This window comes from Balaenoptera physalus, assembly GCF_965194825.1.
Source record: "Balaenoptera physalus genome assembly, chromosome: 19".
Classification (NCBI taxonomy): Eukaryota; Metazoa; Chordata; class Mammalia; order Artiodactyla; family Balaenopteridae; genus Balaenoptera; species Balaenoptera physalus.
The window spans coordinates 2,661,585-2,676,553 of NC_138900.1; the positions used below are offsets into that span (position 1 = coordinate 2,661,585).

General features: G+C 43.0%; 2 protein-coding genes across 2 annotated transcripts in view; both read right to left on the reverse strand.

The window, feature by feature from the left end:
- Positions 1-14,969, reverse strand: part of LOC309648221 (zinc finger and SCAN domain-containing protein 5B-like) — a 163,310-nt gene that overhangs the window by 128,600 nt on the left and 19,741 nt on the right. The window lies entirely within an intron of this gene.
- Positions 1-14,969, reverse strand: part of LOC309649616 (NACHT, LRR and PYD domains-containing protein 8-like) — a 35,588-nt gene that overhangs the window by 8,643 nt on the left and 11,976 nt on the right. The window contains exons 2-7 of the mRNA XM_082439780.1: positions 11,431-13,062; positions 10,198-10,368; positions 7,518-7,678; positions 4,792-4,975; positions 3,148-3,354; positions 1,271-1,441 (exon numbers count right to left, since the gene is read on the reverse strand). Of these exons, the coding sequence (XP_082295906.1) occupies positions 1,271-1,441; positions 3,148-3,354; positions 4,792-4,975; positions 7,518-7,678; positions 10,198-10,368; positions 11,431-13,062 (2,526 nt within the window). The remainder of the gene's footprint in view (positions 1-1,270; positions 1,442-3,147; positions 3,355-4,791; positions 4,976-7,517; positions 7,679-10,197; positions 10,369-11,430; positions 13,063-14,969) is intronic.

The window sequence follows — 14,969 nt, forward strand, 5'->3', positions numbered from 1 at the left end:
AGGGAAGAGGGGAGGGGCAAACTCGGTGTATAGAATTAAGAGATACAAAGTATTATGTATAAAATAGATAAGCAACAAGCATATATTGTACAGCATAGGGAATTGTAACCATTATCTTATAATAATGTTTAATGGGGGTATAATCTATAAAAATACAGAATCACTATGCTGTACACCTAAAACTAATATAATATTATAAATCAACTATACTTCAATAAAAAAGAAAAGCTAACATTTCTGAATGAAAAAAGTGATCTAGACTTAGAACCCAGATCATACCAATAGTGAACAGAAAATGCAGGTAGGAAAGAGGCAAAAAAAAGTTGTATATGTATAACTGGATCACTTTGCTGTACATCTGAAACTAACACAACATTGTTAATCAACTATACGCCAATAAAAAATTTAAAAAAATAACTCAAAAAAAAGTTTCAACCTTTGTCATCAGAGATGTCTATAAATCTTTTCTAAATATTTAGGGTAACCACTAAAACAATTAAAAATAGGATGAATTCTTTCCAATCACTTGGCTAGTATGCATATTAGCATAGAGACCTTTGGGAGAAGGAAAAAATATATACAAGAAAAAGATTCTCTAAGCGTAAACATTGATTTTGGAAGACTCGCCATCTAAGGTATTAGTCTAAAATTAACAAATTCTTCTTTATCTTTCATTGAATGGAAGAATTTAACAATGGTCCTTAAACTCTAGCATTCACGGGAATCATGGGAGGTGATTGTGAAGCACAGACTGGCGGGGTCCCCACCCTCAGGGCACCACAAGATCCAGCAACCCCACTTCTGGGTATGGACCCAAAGGAATCGAAACCAGGATATGGAAGGGATATCTGCACCCTCACGTTCATAGCAGCACTATTCACAATAGCCAAGACACGGAAGCAACCTCAATTCCCATCGACAGATGAATGGATAAAGAAGATGTGGTATATACACACAATGGAATACTACTCAGCCAATAAAAAGAATGAAATTCTGTTTGTGACAACATGGGTGGACCTTGAGGGCATTATGCTCAGTGACATAAACCGGACACAGGGAGACAAATGATGCAAGAATTTGCCTAACAACTTCCCTGATGAAAAGGTTCCTAGTCTGAGGACTGTACTTTGAGAACCACTGCTCTGAAGTTTCCAAGTCCTCCAACCAAATGGAGGGAACACCCCCAGAAGTGCAAAACACATTCCCACATTCTACCCCAAGAGAATTTTACAGACACTTGGTCTCAAAGAAGGAAACGGGGATAACTTACTCAAGAATCTGTAGGCCAGAGTCAGGGTTCATCAGGGCCTGACAGAGCAGGATAACCCCGTCGTCCTTCAGGCTATTAAAACCAAGGTCCAGACTTCTCAGGGTTTTATTTTTATCAAGAGCAGAAGCCATATCCCGACAGCACTCAGAGGTCAAGGCACAATTTCTCAGCCTGCAGAGGAACACCAACCAAAACACGCTTAGCTTTCTTTCCTGCCTTTTTTTTTTTTTGGTATAACAGCTTTATCAAGATATAATTAACATGCCATATAGTTCACCCATTGGAAGTGTACACACCATTGGTTTTCAGTATATTTACAGAGTTGCTCAACATTTACCACGATTCTAGAACATTTTCATCACCCCAAAAAGGAAAACAGTGTACATTTTAGCAGTCATTCCCAATTTCTTCCCCCACCCACCCCAGCTCTAGCAACCACTAATCTGCTTTCTCTTCCTGTCAATTTGCCTATTCTGGACATTTAATATAAATGGAATCATACTATATGTGGTCTTTTGTGATTGGCTGCTTTCATTTAGCATAATATTTTCAAGATTCATCCAGTTGGAGCATGTATTAATATATAGTTTGTTGCTTTTTATGGTTGAATAATATTCCATCATATGGATAGACCACACTTTATCCATTCATCAGCTTTTGGACACTTGGATTGTTTCCCACTTTTTTGTTACTACAAATAATGCTGCTACGGAAATCCCTGTACAATTTTTTGTGCAGATTTTGTTTTTATTTCTCTTGCGTGTACACCAAGGAGTAGAATTGCTGACTCATGTTACGTCTCTGTTTAACCTTTTGAGGAGATACCCATCTGTTTTCCAAAGCAGCTGCACCATTTCCTGCTTCTTTTTGGGATCCTGAAAGCTTCAATGGGTTCAGGGGGATATTGTGTCTCAGTTCAGCATTTCTGGTTTTAGGAGCCAGCAAATTTCTTTAGGGTTTAAGACAGTCTGAGTTTAATTTCTGTCACTGACAGCCAACGTGCCCTGATACCCAGGGGCAGTCATCTACAGAACTCAGGATAGAGTGAGATAAATACCGAACAGGATATCACTTAGCATGTACCCTGGTCCATATCACCGAGGTTGTTACATGACTCACTTCAAGCAGAAAGCCAGGTCACATGACATTATTCTGATCTCAGAGGTGTAACACTCACTCCCAAACTCTAGGAGTTAGAGGAATACATTGGATCAGAGGTTCCCAAACTTTCTCCATTTATGCCCTCCTTAGCGTCTCACTTTTTTCGTATCACCCCTGTACTTCATTAAATTTTGCTCTGTGGAATTCCCTGGTGGTCCACTGGTTAGGACTCCACGCTTTCACTGCCGAGGGCCCGGGTTCAATCCCTGGTCAGGGAACTTAAGATCCCACAAGCCGCAGGGCATGGCCAAAAAATAAAAAAATAAAATAAAATCTGTTAAAAAACTTTTTTGCGATGCACTTGCTCTCGTGATCGCAATTGCTGAAGACGGAGCTTTGCAAAGATATGACATCATTGAAAGGAATTTATCACAACCTGATGCTGGAACAGAACTACCTCAAGCTAAGAGTTCTTGCGGCGATGAACAGATGTCAGTATCTCTTACATTTAAAATATCCTGCAGCGCCTCTGTGAGTTCACCCCTGGGTACCTTGGCACACAGTTTGAGAACTCTGCTGCTAGATAATTTGCCTCTGAAACTGAAATCATAACCACCTTCCTCTTTATTATGTTTTCTTCCAGTATCAGCACAATGCCTAATATGCAGTAGGCACTTAATAAGTATGTTGCATAAATGGACACATATATCACAATCGCTCTCTATCACCCTATTCTACTCCAGGGAGTTCCAAAAAGAGGACATTTGGGGACTTACACCAGCCTCTGCAGAGGATACTGAGAGCATTGCAAGGCATTCCAAAGCTGTTTCGCCCCGTCATCCTTCAAGGCATTTTTTGCCAAGCTCAGATGGGTCAGATTCTTGTTACTCGTGAGAGAAGAGATAAGACTTTTGCAGGAAAGTGACGTGAGGTCACAGTTCTCCAACCTGTGGGAGAGACACACACAGACGGGATGCAATTTAATTCATGCCTGTGACAGGATTTTCCTTGTCTCATGCTGAGAGATGAAGATTTCAATCAGGGCTTTCCTTCTACATGCAAACGCCTCATCCTACTTCTGTTACCAGGTCTTAGGGCTTCCCAGATTTAAGGGGGGGGATAGCAACTTTGATGTGAGAAGCAATTGGGGATCAGGAAAACAGTTACAGAGAGGGATGAAGAGGGAAGAGAAAGGGACCAGCAATGACTAAACAGTAAATAACATATATGGAGGTGACCTGGGAAGAGACACCATCTCACAAGGTAAAGAAAAATAGAAACATGCACTGAAGACAGACGCGGGCACTCGTATTAGAGAAACTAAGATGTATAGGAAGGTCCTGAAAACGTTTTCATGTGTGGTGAGGGAAGTGCAAATGTAAACAAGAAAGTATCTAATGTTGTAATAACTTTGTATGGTGACAGACGATAACTATCTAGACTTATCGTGGACATCATTTTGTAACGTAGAAAAATATCAGATCACTGTGTCGTACACCTGAAACTCATATACTATTGTAAGTCAATTATGCTTCAATTAAAAAAATAATAAAGTGGTACTTGAGTCATAAATAAACAATAACACGTTATTTTCTGCTCAACAGATTGGCAAAAGCAGTAACAGTAACAAGAGTTGGATGAGAATTTGGAGTTGGGGGAACTTGCATACACACACCATTGGTGGGACTGCAAATTGGTACCAACAGTCTGGAAACAAGCGTGGTAGGACTGAAGATGAATGCTCTCCATGACGTGGCAATTCTACTAGCGTGTGTCGGTGTGTCGGGCTGTGTGTGTGTGTGTGTTAATAGCTCAACTATCGGTGGCAAGTAAGATGGACACCTAAATTGTTGCACATTCATACAAATGTTATCCTTCAGCACCAAAGAGGAACAGCCTATAGAAACAACAAAACACTGAGGAAGACTAAAATGTCGGTTGATTGGAAAACGCACACATGCTCAATGAGGCCACTTATGTGAAATTCAAAGCACTGCAAAACGGTGCTCTGTTTACGGATCCATATACAGTATTATCAGTGTAAATACAAATAAGGAGCCTCATCGACCCAATTCAAGATGGCTGTGGGGGGGTGGGGGTCATGGGGTTGGGGGTTGATATGATCAGTGAGGAAGGAAAATAGTACTGTTAAGGTTCTATTTCAAAAACTGGATGATGGATACATCAGGCTCATTATAGTTATATATTCTAGGATATTAGGTACAAATCTGTCTCTCTATCTCTGTCTCTGTCTCTGTCTCTCTCTCAGCTCAAGACTTCATTGCGCCATCTATGTCATTAACAATCACGACTTAATTTTGCTCCATTATACACACATTCCCCCACTTCTGTTTTTCTCCTAGAGACACTCAATCTACCAAACAACTGGGCAACAGCATGACAACCACAAAAAGACTTACGACAGCTTCTCCAGTTGGGCCACTGGCAGGTGGTGACATGGCTCAAACCTCTCCAGGGAGCTACGTTTCAGCATTAGAGTCTTCAGGTGAACGTTGTTTTTGAGATTCCTGGCAAGGTCAGCCCAATTTCTCGGGCTGAAAGGGCAATCTTCCAACCTGCAGAAGCCACGCAAAAACGCTGAACCTTAGCTCCTGGGGAAAATGGTACCCACATAGCCACCTAGACCTCACCTACTGTCTCACATCCTTGTTCTTCGCCCAAGAGTGACTGGAGGGGTGATTTCCACTTTCCCTGAGTAAACCTGCATCAAATTCAGCATCTGAATTGCAAATAATCAATAGAAAATAATACACACTCAGGGCCACGACAAATTGGCATGGGCTAACTGTCGGGCTCTAATTCCAAACCAGGGACTTGATTCTGCACTTGAAATACAACTTCTTTTTACACTTATTTGCCAAACCATTTTCAGGATAAAGAATGAGATTCAGTCAAACTATGGCCCGTGGACCAAATTTGCATTACCACCTGGTCCTGTACAGCCTGTGAACTAAGTGATCTAAAATTTTTTTTTTAATTTATTTTTGGCTGTGTTGGGTCTTTGTTGCTGCACACGGGCTTTCTCTAGCTGCAGCGAGAGGGGGCTACTCTTTGTTGCAGTGCGCGGGCTTCTCATTGCGGTGGCTTCTCTTGTTGTGGAGCACAGGTTCTAGGGCGCACGGGCTCAGTAGTTGTGGCGCACGGGCTTAGTTGCTCCGTGACACATGGGATCTTCCCGGACCAGGGCTTGAACCCATGTCCCCTGCATTGGCAGGCGGATTCTTAACCACTGCGCCACCAGGGAAATCCCTAAAATTTTTTTTAATAGTTAAAGAATATTTTGTGACACATGAAAATTAAATGAAATTCAAATTGCAGTGTTCATACATAAATAAAATCATTAGTAAATTATATAATTATTACAGTTATTAATAATACAATTGATACTTAATAAATCATTAAAGTTATTGATGAACTCTATGAATACATAATTATTAATCATAATAAAGTTTTGTTGGAACACAACCATGCCTATTCATTTGCATATTGGCAATGGATATTTTAGCACTCTGTCACCACTATTTAATTCAGATGTTATAGCAGAGTTGAATAGTCGTGACAGAGACTATACGTCTTGCAAAGTTGAAAACATTCCTTACCTGGCCCTTCATAGAAAAGGTTTGCTGAACGCTGACACCGATAATATTATAGTAAGAAAAATTAGGAAGCAATGAGTTTTAACTATTACCTTTGTTTTTTAATATAATTTATTCGATACTAAGTTTATGTGATATAGTTTTTTAAAAATGCTGTTTAACAACCCTCACCAAATTCCTGAATGTTTAACAATCAGCTCTTGCAAGCCAGGGTGGGCTGGCCCAAGCTCACCCCTAGGGCTATGGTTTCTCTATCTCAGACACACCTGGGACATCAAATTGTAGTTTTCAAGCTGAGTGAAACTTAGAACCAGAGGGTAGAATGGTGGTTGCAGGGGCTGGGGTGGGGGAAATGATGGTCAAAGGGCACAAACTTCCAGTTATAAGATGAATAAAATCTGGAGATCTAATGTACATCATGGTGTCGATGGTTAACAAGACTGTAGTGTGTACTTGACGTTTGCTAAGAGAGTTGATATCAAGTATTCAGATGGTGGTTTTGTGAGGTGGCACATGGGTTATGTAGCCTGACTGTGGCAATCATTTCACAGTGCATACATATAGGAAACTGTCACCTTAAAAAAAATCTGAGTGAACAGCCATAAAAAAGAATGGAATATTGCCATTCATGGCAACATGGATGGACCCAGAGATTATCATACTGAGTGAAGTGAGTTAACGACAAATATTTTGATATCACTTATATTGGAATCTAAAACATAATGTAAATACATTTATTTATAAAAGAGAAACAAACTCACAGACATAGAAAATAAGCTTATGGTTACCAAAGGGGAAAGGGGTGGGGAGAGGGATAAATTAGGAGTTTGGGATTAACAGATATATACCATTATATATAAAATATATAAACAATAAGGGTTTACTGTATAGCACAGGGAACTATATTCAATATCTCACAATAACCTATAATGGAAGAGCATCTGCAAAAATAGATGTATAACACAACAATGTAAAGCAATTATACTCCAATAAAGAGGTTAAAAAAATATATATGTAGGGCTTCCCTGGTGACGCAGCGCTTAAGAATCCCGTCTGCCAATGCAGGGGACACGGGTTAGAGCCCTGGTCCGGGAAGATCCCACATGCCGCGGAGCAACTAAGCCCGTGCGTCACAACTACTGAGCCTGCGCTCTAGAGCCCACGAGCCACAACTACTGAGCCCACGTGCCACAACCACTGAAGCCCGCACGCCTAGAGCCCGTGCTCCGCAACGAGAGCAGCCACTGCAATGAGAAGCCCGCGCACTGCAACAAAGACCCAACTCAGCCAAAAATAAATAAATAAATTTATAAAAAATATATATATGTATAACTGAATCACTTTGCTGTACACCTGAAACTAACACAATATTGTAAATCAACTACACTTTGATCAAAGAAAAAAGCTGAGTGAAACTGACAACTGATTACAATAAGATGTCAGGCAGGCTGAGCATGTAACCCCCACCTCTGCACGGACCGCCTGGGTGCCAGGGTTCTCTCTCCATCCCTCCCCGTCTCACCTCAGACACTGTAGAAAACACTGGGGATGTTTCAAGGCGTTGCACAGAAACTCCATGACCTGGCATCTCACTTCCGTGTCTTGTATTTCCAAGTATCTCAGGTACTGGTTTTCCACCAAAACTCTGATTAAGTCTTCATTCAACACGAGGGGGCTCACATGCCTAAAGCTGCAGAGGTAAGCAGTGTCCGGTTATCATAGGCTCGCATCAGCCCATCAGCTCTTTTTTCTTGAAAAGTTTTATTGAGGTATAATCGACACACCAAAAAAAGTGCATCTATCATATATCTAATGCACCCAATTTCATGAGTTTGGACGTGTTCATACACCCATGAAACCATCACCACAATCAAGGTGGCTAATTAGTTTTTTTTTTCCCCTCCAGCTTTGTTGAGATGATACAGGTAACAATGTATCAGTTTAAAGTGTACAGCACTTGTTGATTTGATGCACTTATATATTGCAAAATGATTACCACCTGAGCATCAGCTAACCGCCTCCATCTGGTCACATACTTACCATTTCTATTTTGGGGTGAGAACATTGAAGGTCTATTCTCTTAGCAACTTTCAAGTATACGATACAGTATTGTGAACTATAGTCACCATGCTGTGCATTAGATCCCCGGAAAGTGTTCAATGTTTAACTGGAAGTTTGTAGTACATTTTGACCAACATCTCCCCATTTGCTAATTAGTTCTTCTTCGTTCAATCAGTCCATAAATGCGTGAGGCCCCTTTCTATGCAGCCCAGGGCTCCAAACTGGATTCTCTTCTCAGCTCAGCCTCTTAGTTGGACGACCTTACGTGAACCACTTAATCTCCCCAAGCTTCATTTCACGTCCTCGAGAGAGCTCATGACATTTTCCACTTAGGATGGTCGCGAGAATGAACACAAGTGATGCCTGTAAGAGGTTCTGCATAGGGCTTGATGTAGAAAGGGAGGCACTCAAAAAATGGGAGCTAGGGATTTCCCGGGTAGTCCAGGGGTTAAAACTTCGCCTTCCAATGCAGGGGGTGTGGGTTCGATCTCTGGTCTGGGAGCTAAGATTCCCACATGCCTTGCGGCCAGAAAAGCAAAACATAAAACAGAAGCAATAGTGTAACAAATTCAATAAAAACTTTAAAAAAATTGGTCCATATAAAAAAAAAATCTTTTTAAAAAAATGGGAGTTAATGATAATCATTATAATAACAGGAGAGAAAATAGGTCAGATACTGGTCAAGTGGGCCATTTCAAGGAATTTTGATGAAGTATTGAGTTTCTGGGTTTTAAAAACCATAGGGAGAGGGTGTATAAGGTAATAGCTAAGAGAACTGATTCTGGAGCCACTGATTCTGGAGTTTAAATCTGTATTCCAATTAGGTACCAGCTGTGTAACCTCGTGCCTTAGCTTCCTCATGAAATACCTACTTCTTTAGGATGGTTGTGAGTTTTAAGAGCACTGAAACACAGTGCTGGACCTAAGACAACCCAGCAGAGGGTGAGTGCTACATAAATGTCTGTACATTTTTTGCTGTTGAAGATAATGTTGCAGTGATGTTCTCAACCATTCCTCCAAGTATGTGCATATGTATTTACCTTGGGTGGATTTAAAAATGTGGACCTTGGGGTCAAGGTGCACATGCATTTTTCATTTCGTAGAGCCTGCCAAAATGCAGTTGGATCTGGCTTACCTTCTTCCCTCTTTCATGGAAATCTTGACCTGTGACACGCAGGGGCCTGCTAAGCGTGAGGCATCACAGAAGTGTGGTGTGGTGATGGAGGAGGCGAGCCTCAGACCACCTGAGGTGGAGAGCATTCCCCAAAGCTTACCAGCTGTGTGATCTCAGACAAGTCACTTAACCTCTCTGGTTCTCCCTTTTAAAAAAATCAGGATAACAGTACTTACCTCAAAGGAATGCAGTGGTACACCATACTAAGTACCTGCTTAGCACATGACGATTCGAGCAGTAAAAACAACTAGGAGTTTTAGTTTTTTGAGGAACCTCCATGCTGTTTTCCACAGCGGCCGCCAATTCATGTTTTCACCAACAGTGCACTGGGGTTCTCTTTTCTCTGCCTCCTCACCAACACTTATAATCTCTTGTGTTTTTGATGACAGGTGTGAGGTGATATGTCATTGTGGTTTTCATCTGCATTCCTCTAATATTTAGTGATGTTGAGCCTCTTTTCATGAGCCTGTTGGCCATCTGTATGTCTTCTTTAGAAAAACAACCTCACTTACATGTGGAATCTAAAAAATAACGAAACTCATAGACAAAGAGATCAGATTTATGGTTGTCAGAGGCGGGGGGTGGGGGAATTGAGTGAAGGTGGTCAGAAGGTACAAACTTCCAATTATAAGACAAATAAGTGCTGGGGTGACTGTAGTTAACACTGCTGTGTGGTAGATTTGAAAGATGCTAAGAGAGTAGACCATTCAATCACTGGGAAAGAACATTCTGGTAACTGTATGAAGTGATGGTTGTTAACTAAACTTACTGTGGTCATCGTTTTGCAATATATGCATGTCAAGTCATTATGCTGTAAAACTTAAACCTACAGTGTTATATGTCAATTATATCTCAGTCAGACTAGGAAAAAATACCTATGGACGCGGATGCCTTCAGCACGCCTAGCGTGAGCAAAGAAGGAAACAGTCTGTTTCCATGGAATTCCTTCCAACTAGGATGTGTTTTATACTCACATCAGTTTTTGGAGTTTACAGTGTGGATGTTTCAGTGCCGTAGAAAGGACCTTCACTGAATCAGGGTCCATAGTACTGTTTGTCACAGCCAGGACTTCCAAACTCTCATGTGTCCTAAACACAGAGCAGAAGTCTTGCCACCAGAGATAACACCTATCACTGCCCTCTGGTCTGTGTGGGAGAAAAAGGGAAAAGGTCTCATCGTTAGAGATTAAGCTTGAGAAAACCTACCAGCAAACCCAGGGCTTCCTTATGACCACAGACCCCTTTATGACTGTCATAAGATGCCCTCATTTAAGAAGATGCCCAGCAGAACTGTTACAGGATTTGTCATTTCATCCCAGGAAGACTCGTGGCCTCACTTCTATTTTCCTGTGACTTAGGGAGAAAGGGAGCTGCCTTTTAATCACTTAGGATTTATATGGGGGCAGAGATTAGGATGCAAAATATAATCCATATTCTTACTCTGTGCTTATGAAATTGTTACTAAAAAGAAAAAACTCTATATAGGAACAGAATAAGGGAAAATTATTCTTTCTTTTTTGGGGGGTGGGGGAGGGGCACGGTGAGCGCAGAATCCAAAATCCAGAGCAAGACCAGCACATACTGTCTTTGGCTCTGGGAGAACCTCTAATTTCCCCCTTCATTCTTCCCCATCATAGGAAGTCTCGCTGGACAGCACTTCCTTAGAGACTAAAAGGCTTATGATGTACAGAACTGGGGTGATAGATGAAACGGAGTCCCCACACATGGGAAGGAGGGTGTGAAGCATAGAGGCCAGGTAGGTGAACCACTCCTCTTGTTTGTTTCCAGGATTCTCCCAGTTTTAGCATGGAAATCGGCACCCCAGGAACACCTTCTGTTTGTTTGTTTTTTAACATCTTTATTGGAGTATAATTGCTTTACAATGGTGTGTTAGTTGCTGCTGTATAACAAAGTGAATCAGCTATACATATACATACATCCCCATATCTCCTCCCTCTTACGTCTCCCTCCCATTCTCCCTATCCCGCCCCTCTAGGTGGTCACAAAGCACTGAGCTGATCTCTCTGTGCTATGCGGCTGCATCCCACTAGCTCTCTATTTTACACTGTGTTCTGTTTTTAAGACTGAAAGTCCCATGTGCAAGGGATCCCTTCAAGACGGAGGTGGTCGCCCTAGATGCCCAGGAGATGGTAGGCAAGGTCCCCGACAGGACCGTGAATCTAGCAAGGGAGAGATGGGTGCACTTACCCAGAGGCAGGAAGGGGATCCGGGTAGATCCCCGCTTTGGTGATGATCAGGGTGACAGTCAGCTCTAACTCCTGCAAACGTCCACAGAACTTAAGGCAAAAGGCAGACACTTGCACGTCTTTGCTTCTGCTGATGACCAAAGTAGCTTTACGACAGTTGTTTAGGATCTGACTCACAAATACCTCCTCCCGGATTTCATGCAGACAGTTGAATAGCTGTGGGACCCCGTGGTGCGGCGTTGGTGGGTCACATTCATGGCGCTGGGCTGCAACTTTCAGCAATTTCTTCTTGTTGCCCAAGGACACCTTGCATCTGAACACCTGCTCCACGGCTAGAGCGCACGTGTCGTTTAAAAGGCCAAATAAAAAAAGCGCCATCTGGGCGAGATGGTTTCTCTTTCTTCCGGGATGTGCTATCAGGCGTAGGACGTGGAACCGGTCCAACACATGGAAATTTCTGAGTCTTCGTGGGAAGCAGAGAACATACAACAAGGCGGCAAAAAATTCCTGAAAGCTCAAGTGGACAAAGGCGTAAAGGTCTTTGTTGCCCACCACCCTTCGAAAAATATTCACGCTGAGAAAAGTCTCGATGTCCGTTTCATCCAGTCTGGCCAGGCTGAGGTCTCTCTTATTAAACACCCATCTCCTTTCCCACATGCCCTCTGCGGCCAAGGAGCACAGACCTTTCAACTGTTCTTGGTGAGTCTTATTGAAAAGGTTTCTAACCCTGGTTGGAAACAAGCTGGAAAGATAGTGGACGAATACAGCCGTGGCGTTTGGAAATGTGTGCAGGAGATTTGCTCCTCTCTCCATCTGCTGCTTCAGACAAGAACACACCATCCAGCAGATGACAGGCACCTGGCACATGGAGAAGAGAATCGTGTTTCCCATGACAAAACTCAAGGCTTCCTCGGCTTCGCTCTTGTTTCTGAAGTACGTCCTGAAATACCTGGATCTCTCAGGCACACTAAACCCTGTAAGGGTTATCAGAGACGGGCATTTCAGAAAGGGATTCAAGTTCTTCCAAGAGGTGAACCTCAGGAAGATGATTAGCGTGGCCCTGGGAAGCATTCTTTTGCTCAGCAAACTGGTCAGGAGGACAGACCAGGGCACCTTCTGGCTCCAGTCTTCACTCAGGTCCTCTGGTCTATCTATGAGGGTTGAGGTTAGTTCCTCGAAGCCATCAAAGAGGAGCAGAAGCTGGTCTGCTTTGGATATGATCTTGGACGCCAGAGCCCGAGACCCGGACAACTTGCGTGCAATGAGCTCAGCGAAGCTCTGCTCGTCCAGCTGGCCCATCTCCTGGCAATGGAAGTAGAAAGCGTTCCAGAGCTTGTGGGCGTAGAACTTGTTTTCTGCCCATTCTAACATCACTTTTTTGGCCAGGCTTGTTTTTCCAACCCCGGCGACCCCCTGAAGAACCACAGTTTTGGGCTGTCTTCCTTGAGGTTTTCTGGGAAGAAGTAGACAGGGTAAGAATGTCTCTTCTCTGTGTAGGTCTTGGTAAAAGAAGTCCGTGTGGTTCCCAGGCCAAGCGGTCCTGTTCCATAGGGTCAAATATTCATTCATCAAGTGCAGTCTGTACTCCCGTAATTTATCTGGATGAATGAGATGGGAGAGATACGGGGTACAACGTCAGTTGTTTGTGAGAACTAACTGAACAACCGGAAAACGAGCCTTGATGTCTACATCCAGCTCCAGGACACAGTGCATCAATCGCACACGTTTCCGGAGAGCAGTGCCTCAATTAAGAAGCTGCAAGGGACAGAACAGACAACTTGAAGTGGCTTAGACAAAGCAAGAACTGCTCGTTACATAAAAAGTGGGGGGTGGTTATAAAGCTCTGGAAATTGGTTCAGTGACCCCATAGCTTCTATTGGCACTGCAGTTCTTTTGGTCTCTACTTCCTATTTCTTAATTCTCAGAAGATGGCTGGGGTAGCTTTATCTATGTTATTTGTATTTTTTAAATTAAAAAATATATTTTTTAAATTTTATTTTGGCTGCGTCACACGGCTTGTGGGATCTCAGTTTCCCCGACCAGGGATGGAACCTGGGCCCTCGGCAGTGAAAGCGCTGAGTCCTAATCACTGGACCCCCAGGGAATTCCCTAGAATCCTACTTCGATGGTCCCGGATAATGGAGACGGGGAAGGAGGGATGGATTAAGACAGCTTTTGTGTTTGCCTACCTACTGACCATTCCTAGCCTGGCAACAGCACCCTAAATTTTTTGGAGAACCGCCCCCTTCCCACTCTCCGGCCGTTACTTCGGACGGTGGCTGGACCTACCATCAAGCTGCCTCATAAGCACATGAGCCAGCGTCCACCCACCAGAGCATTTCACCACGTCATTCATCGAGGAGCTCGTGGTCTCGGTTCATTCAAGGGAGTGAGCTCCAGGACTTGTGTTGGAAAAACGAGAAATAAGCACTCTTTTTTCCTGCTGGTGTTGCTAAGGGCAGCTGGTGGCAGAAACGGCCGGTGTGCAGAGGAGGGACCACTCAAGACTGACTCCAGTGGAAGGAGGGAGAGAAGCGATGTCTCGAGGAGGTAGCCTGAGCCCCTGCATCCAGCTGGGTCGGTGGCTGGACTTCCTGCTCAGGTGAGTGCCCAGCTGCTCTCTTTTCTGAAGTTCTGGTTCACAGAAGGGGCACTAGACATGCTCATTTACAGCCTGCCTTGCCTTGGGAACTGGGCTTCTCATCCCCACCCATAGCCTGTTTCCCACCAGAAGCTGCACAGGGCCAGCACATACCAGACTCATCTTCCTCCAAGTTCATGTGTGTTTCTCTTGGGTTCAAGGCCTCTGGTTCCAAGTTAGGTAAAATGTCTGGAACACACAAACAAAGAGCCCCTCACTGGAATGAAAACGTGGACAGAACAGGGAGAGCAACACGGAGGTAACGGGACCTTTTAGGATAGCGGCGCCACGTCACTCACGAGTCTCATTCTCTCACCACCTTAGTTCAGGGAGAAGATTATCTAGACCTCCCATCGCGATGTTAGGAAGTGAGAAAATGGTGCTGTGTCAGAAGGTCCTTAGGAGGGTGTTTAATAACATATAAATGTACAGCCCAGCCAAACACTGCACTCACACACACACATATATGTAAAACACAGAAACACTTTAATATACACGTATGTGCATTTAGGAAGCAACCTAAATGTCCATCAACAGATGAATGGGGAAAAAAGATGTGGTAGATACATACAACGGAATAGTACTCAGCCATGAGAAAGAATGAAATAATGCCATTTGCAGCAACGTGGATGGAATTAGACATATGTGGAATCTAAAGAAATGATACAAATGAACTTATTTACAAAACAGGAATAGACCCACACACACAGAAAACAAACTTATGGTTACCAAAGGGGAAAGGTATGGGGAGGGATAAATTGGGAGATTGGGATCAACGTATACACACTACTATATATGAAATAGATAACCAACAAGGACCTACTGTATAGCACAGGGAACTCTACTCAGTACTCTGTAATGGCCTATATGGGTAAAGAATCTAAAAAAGAGTGGATATA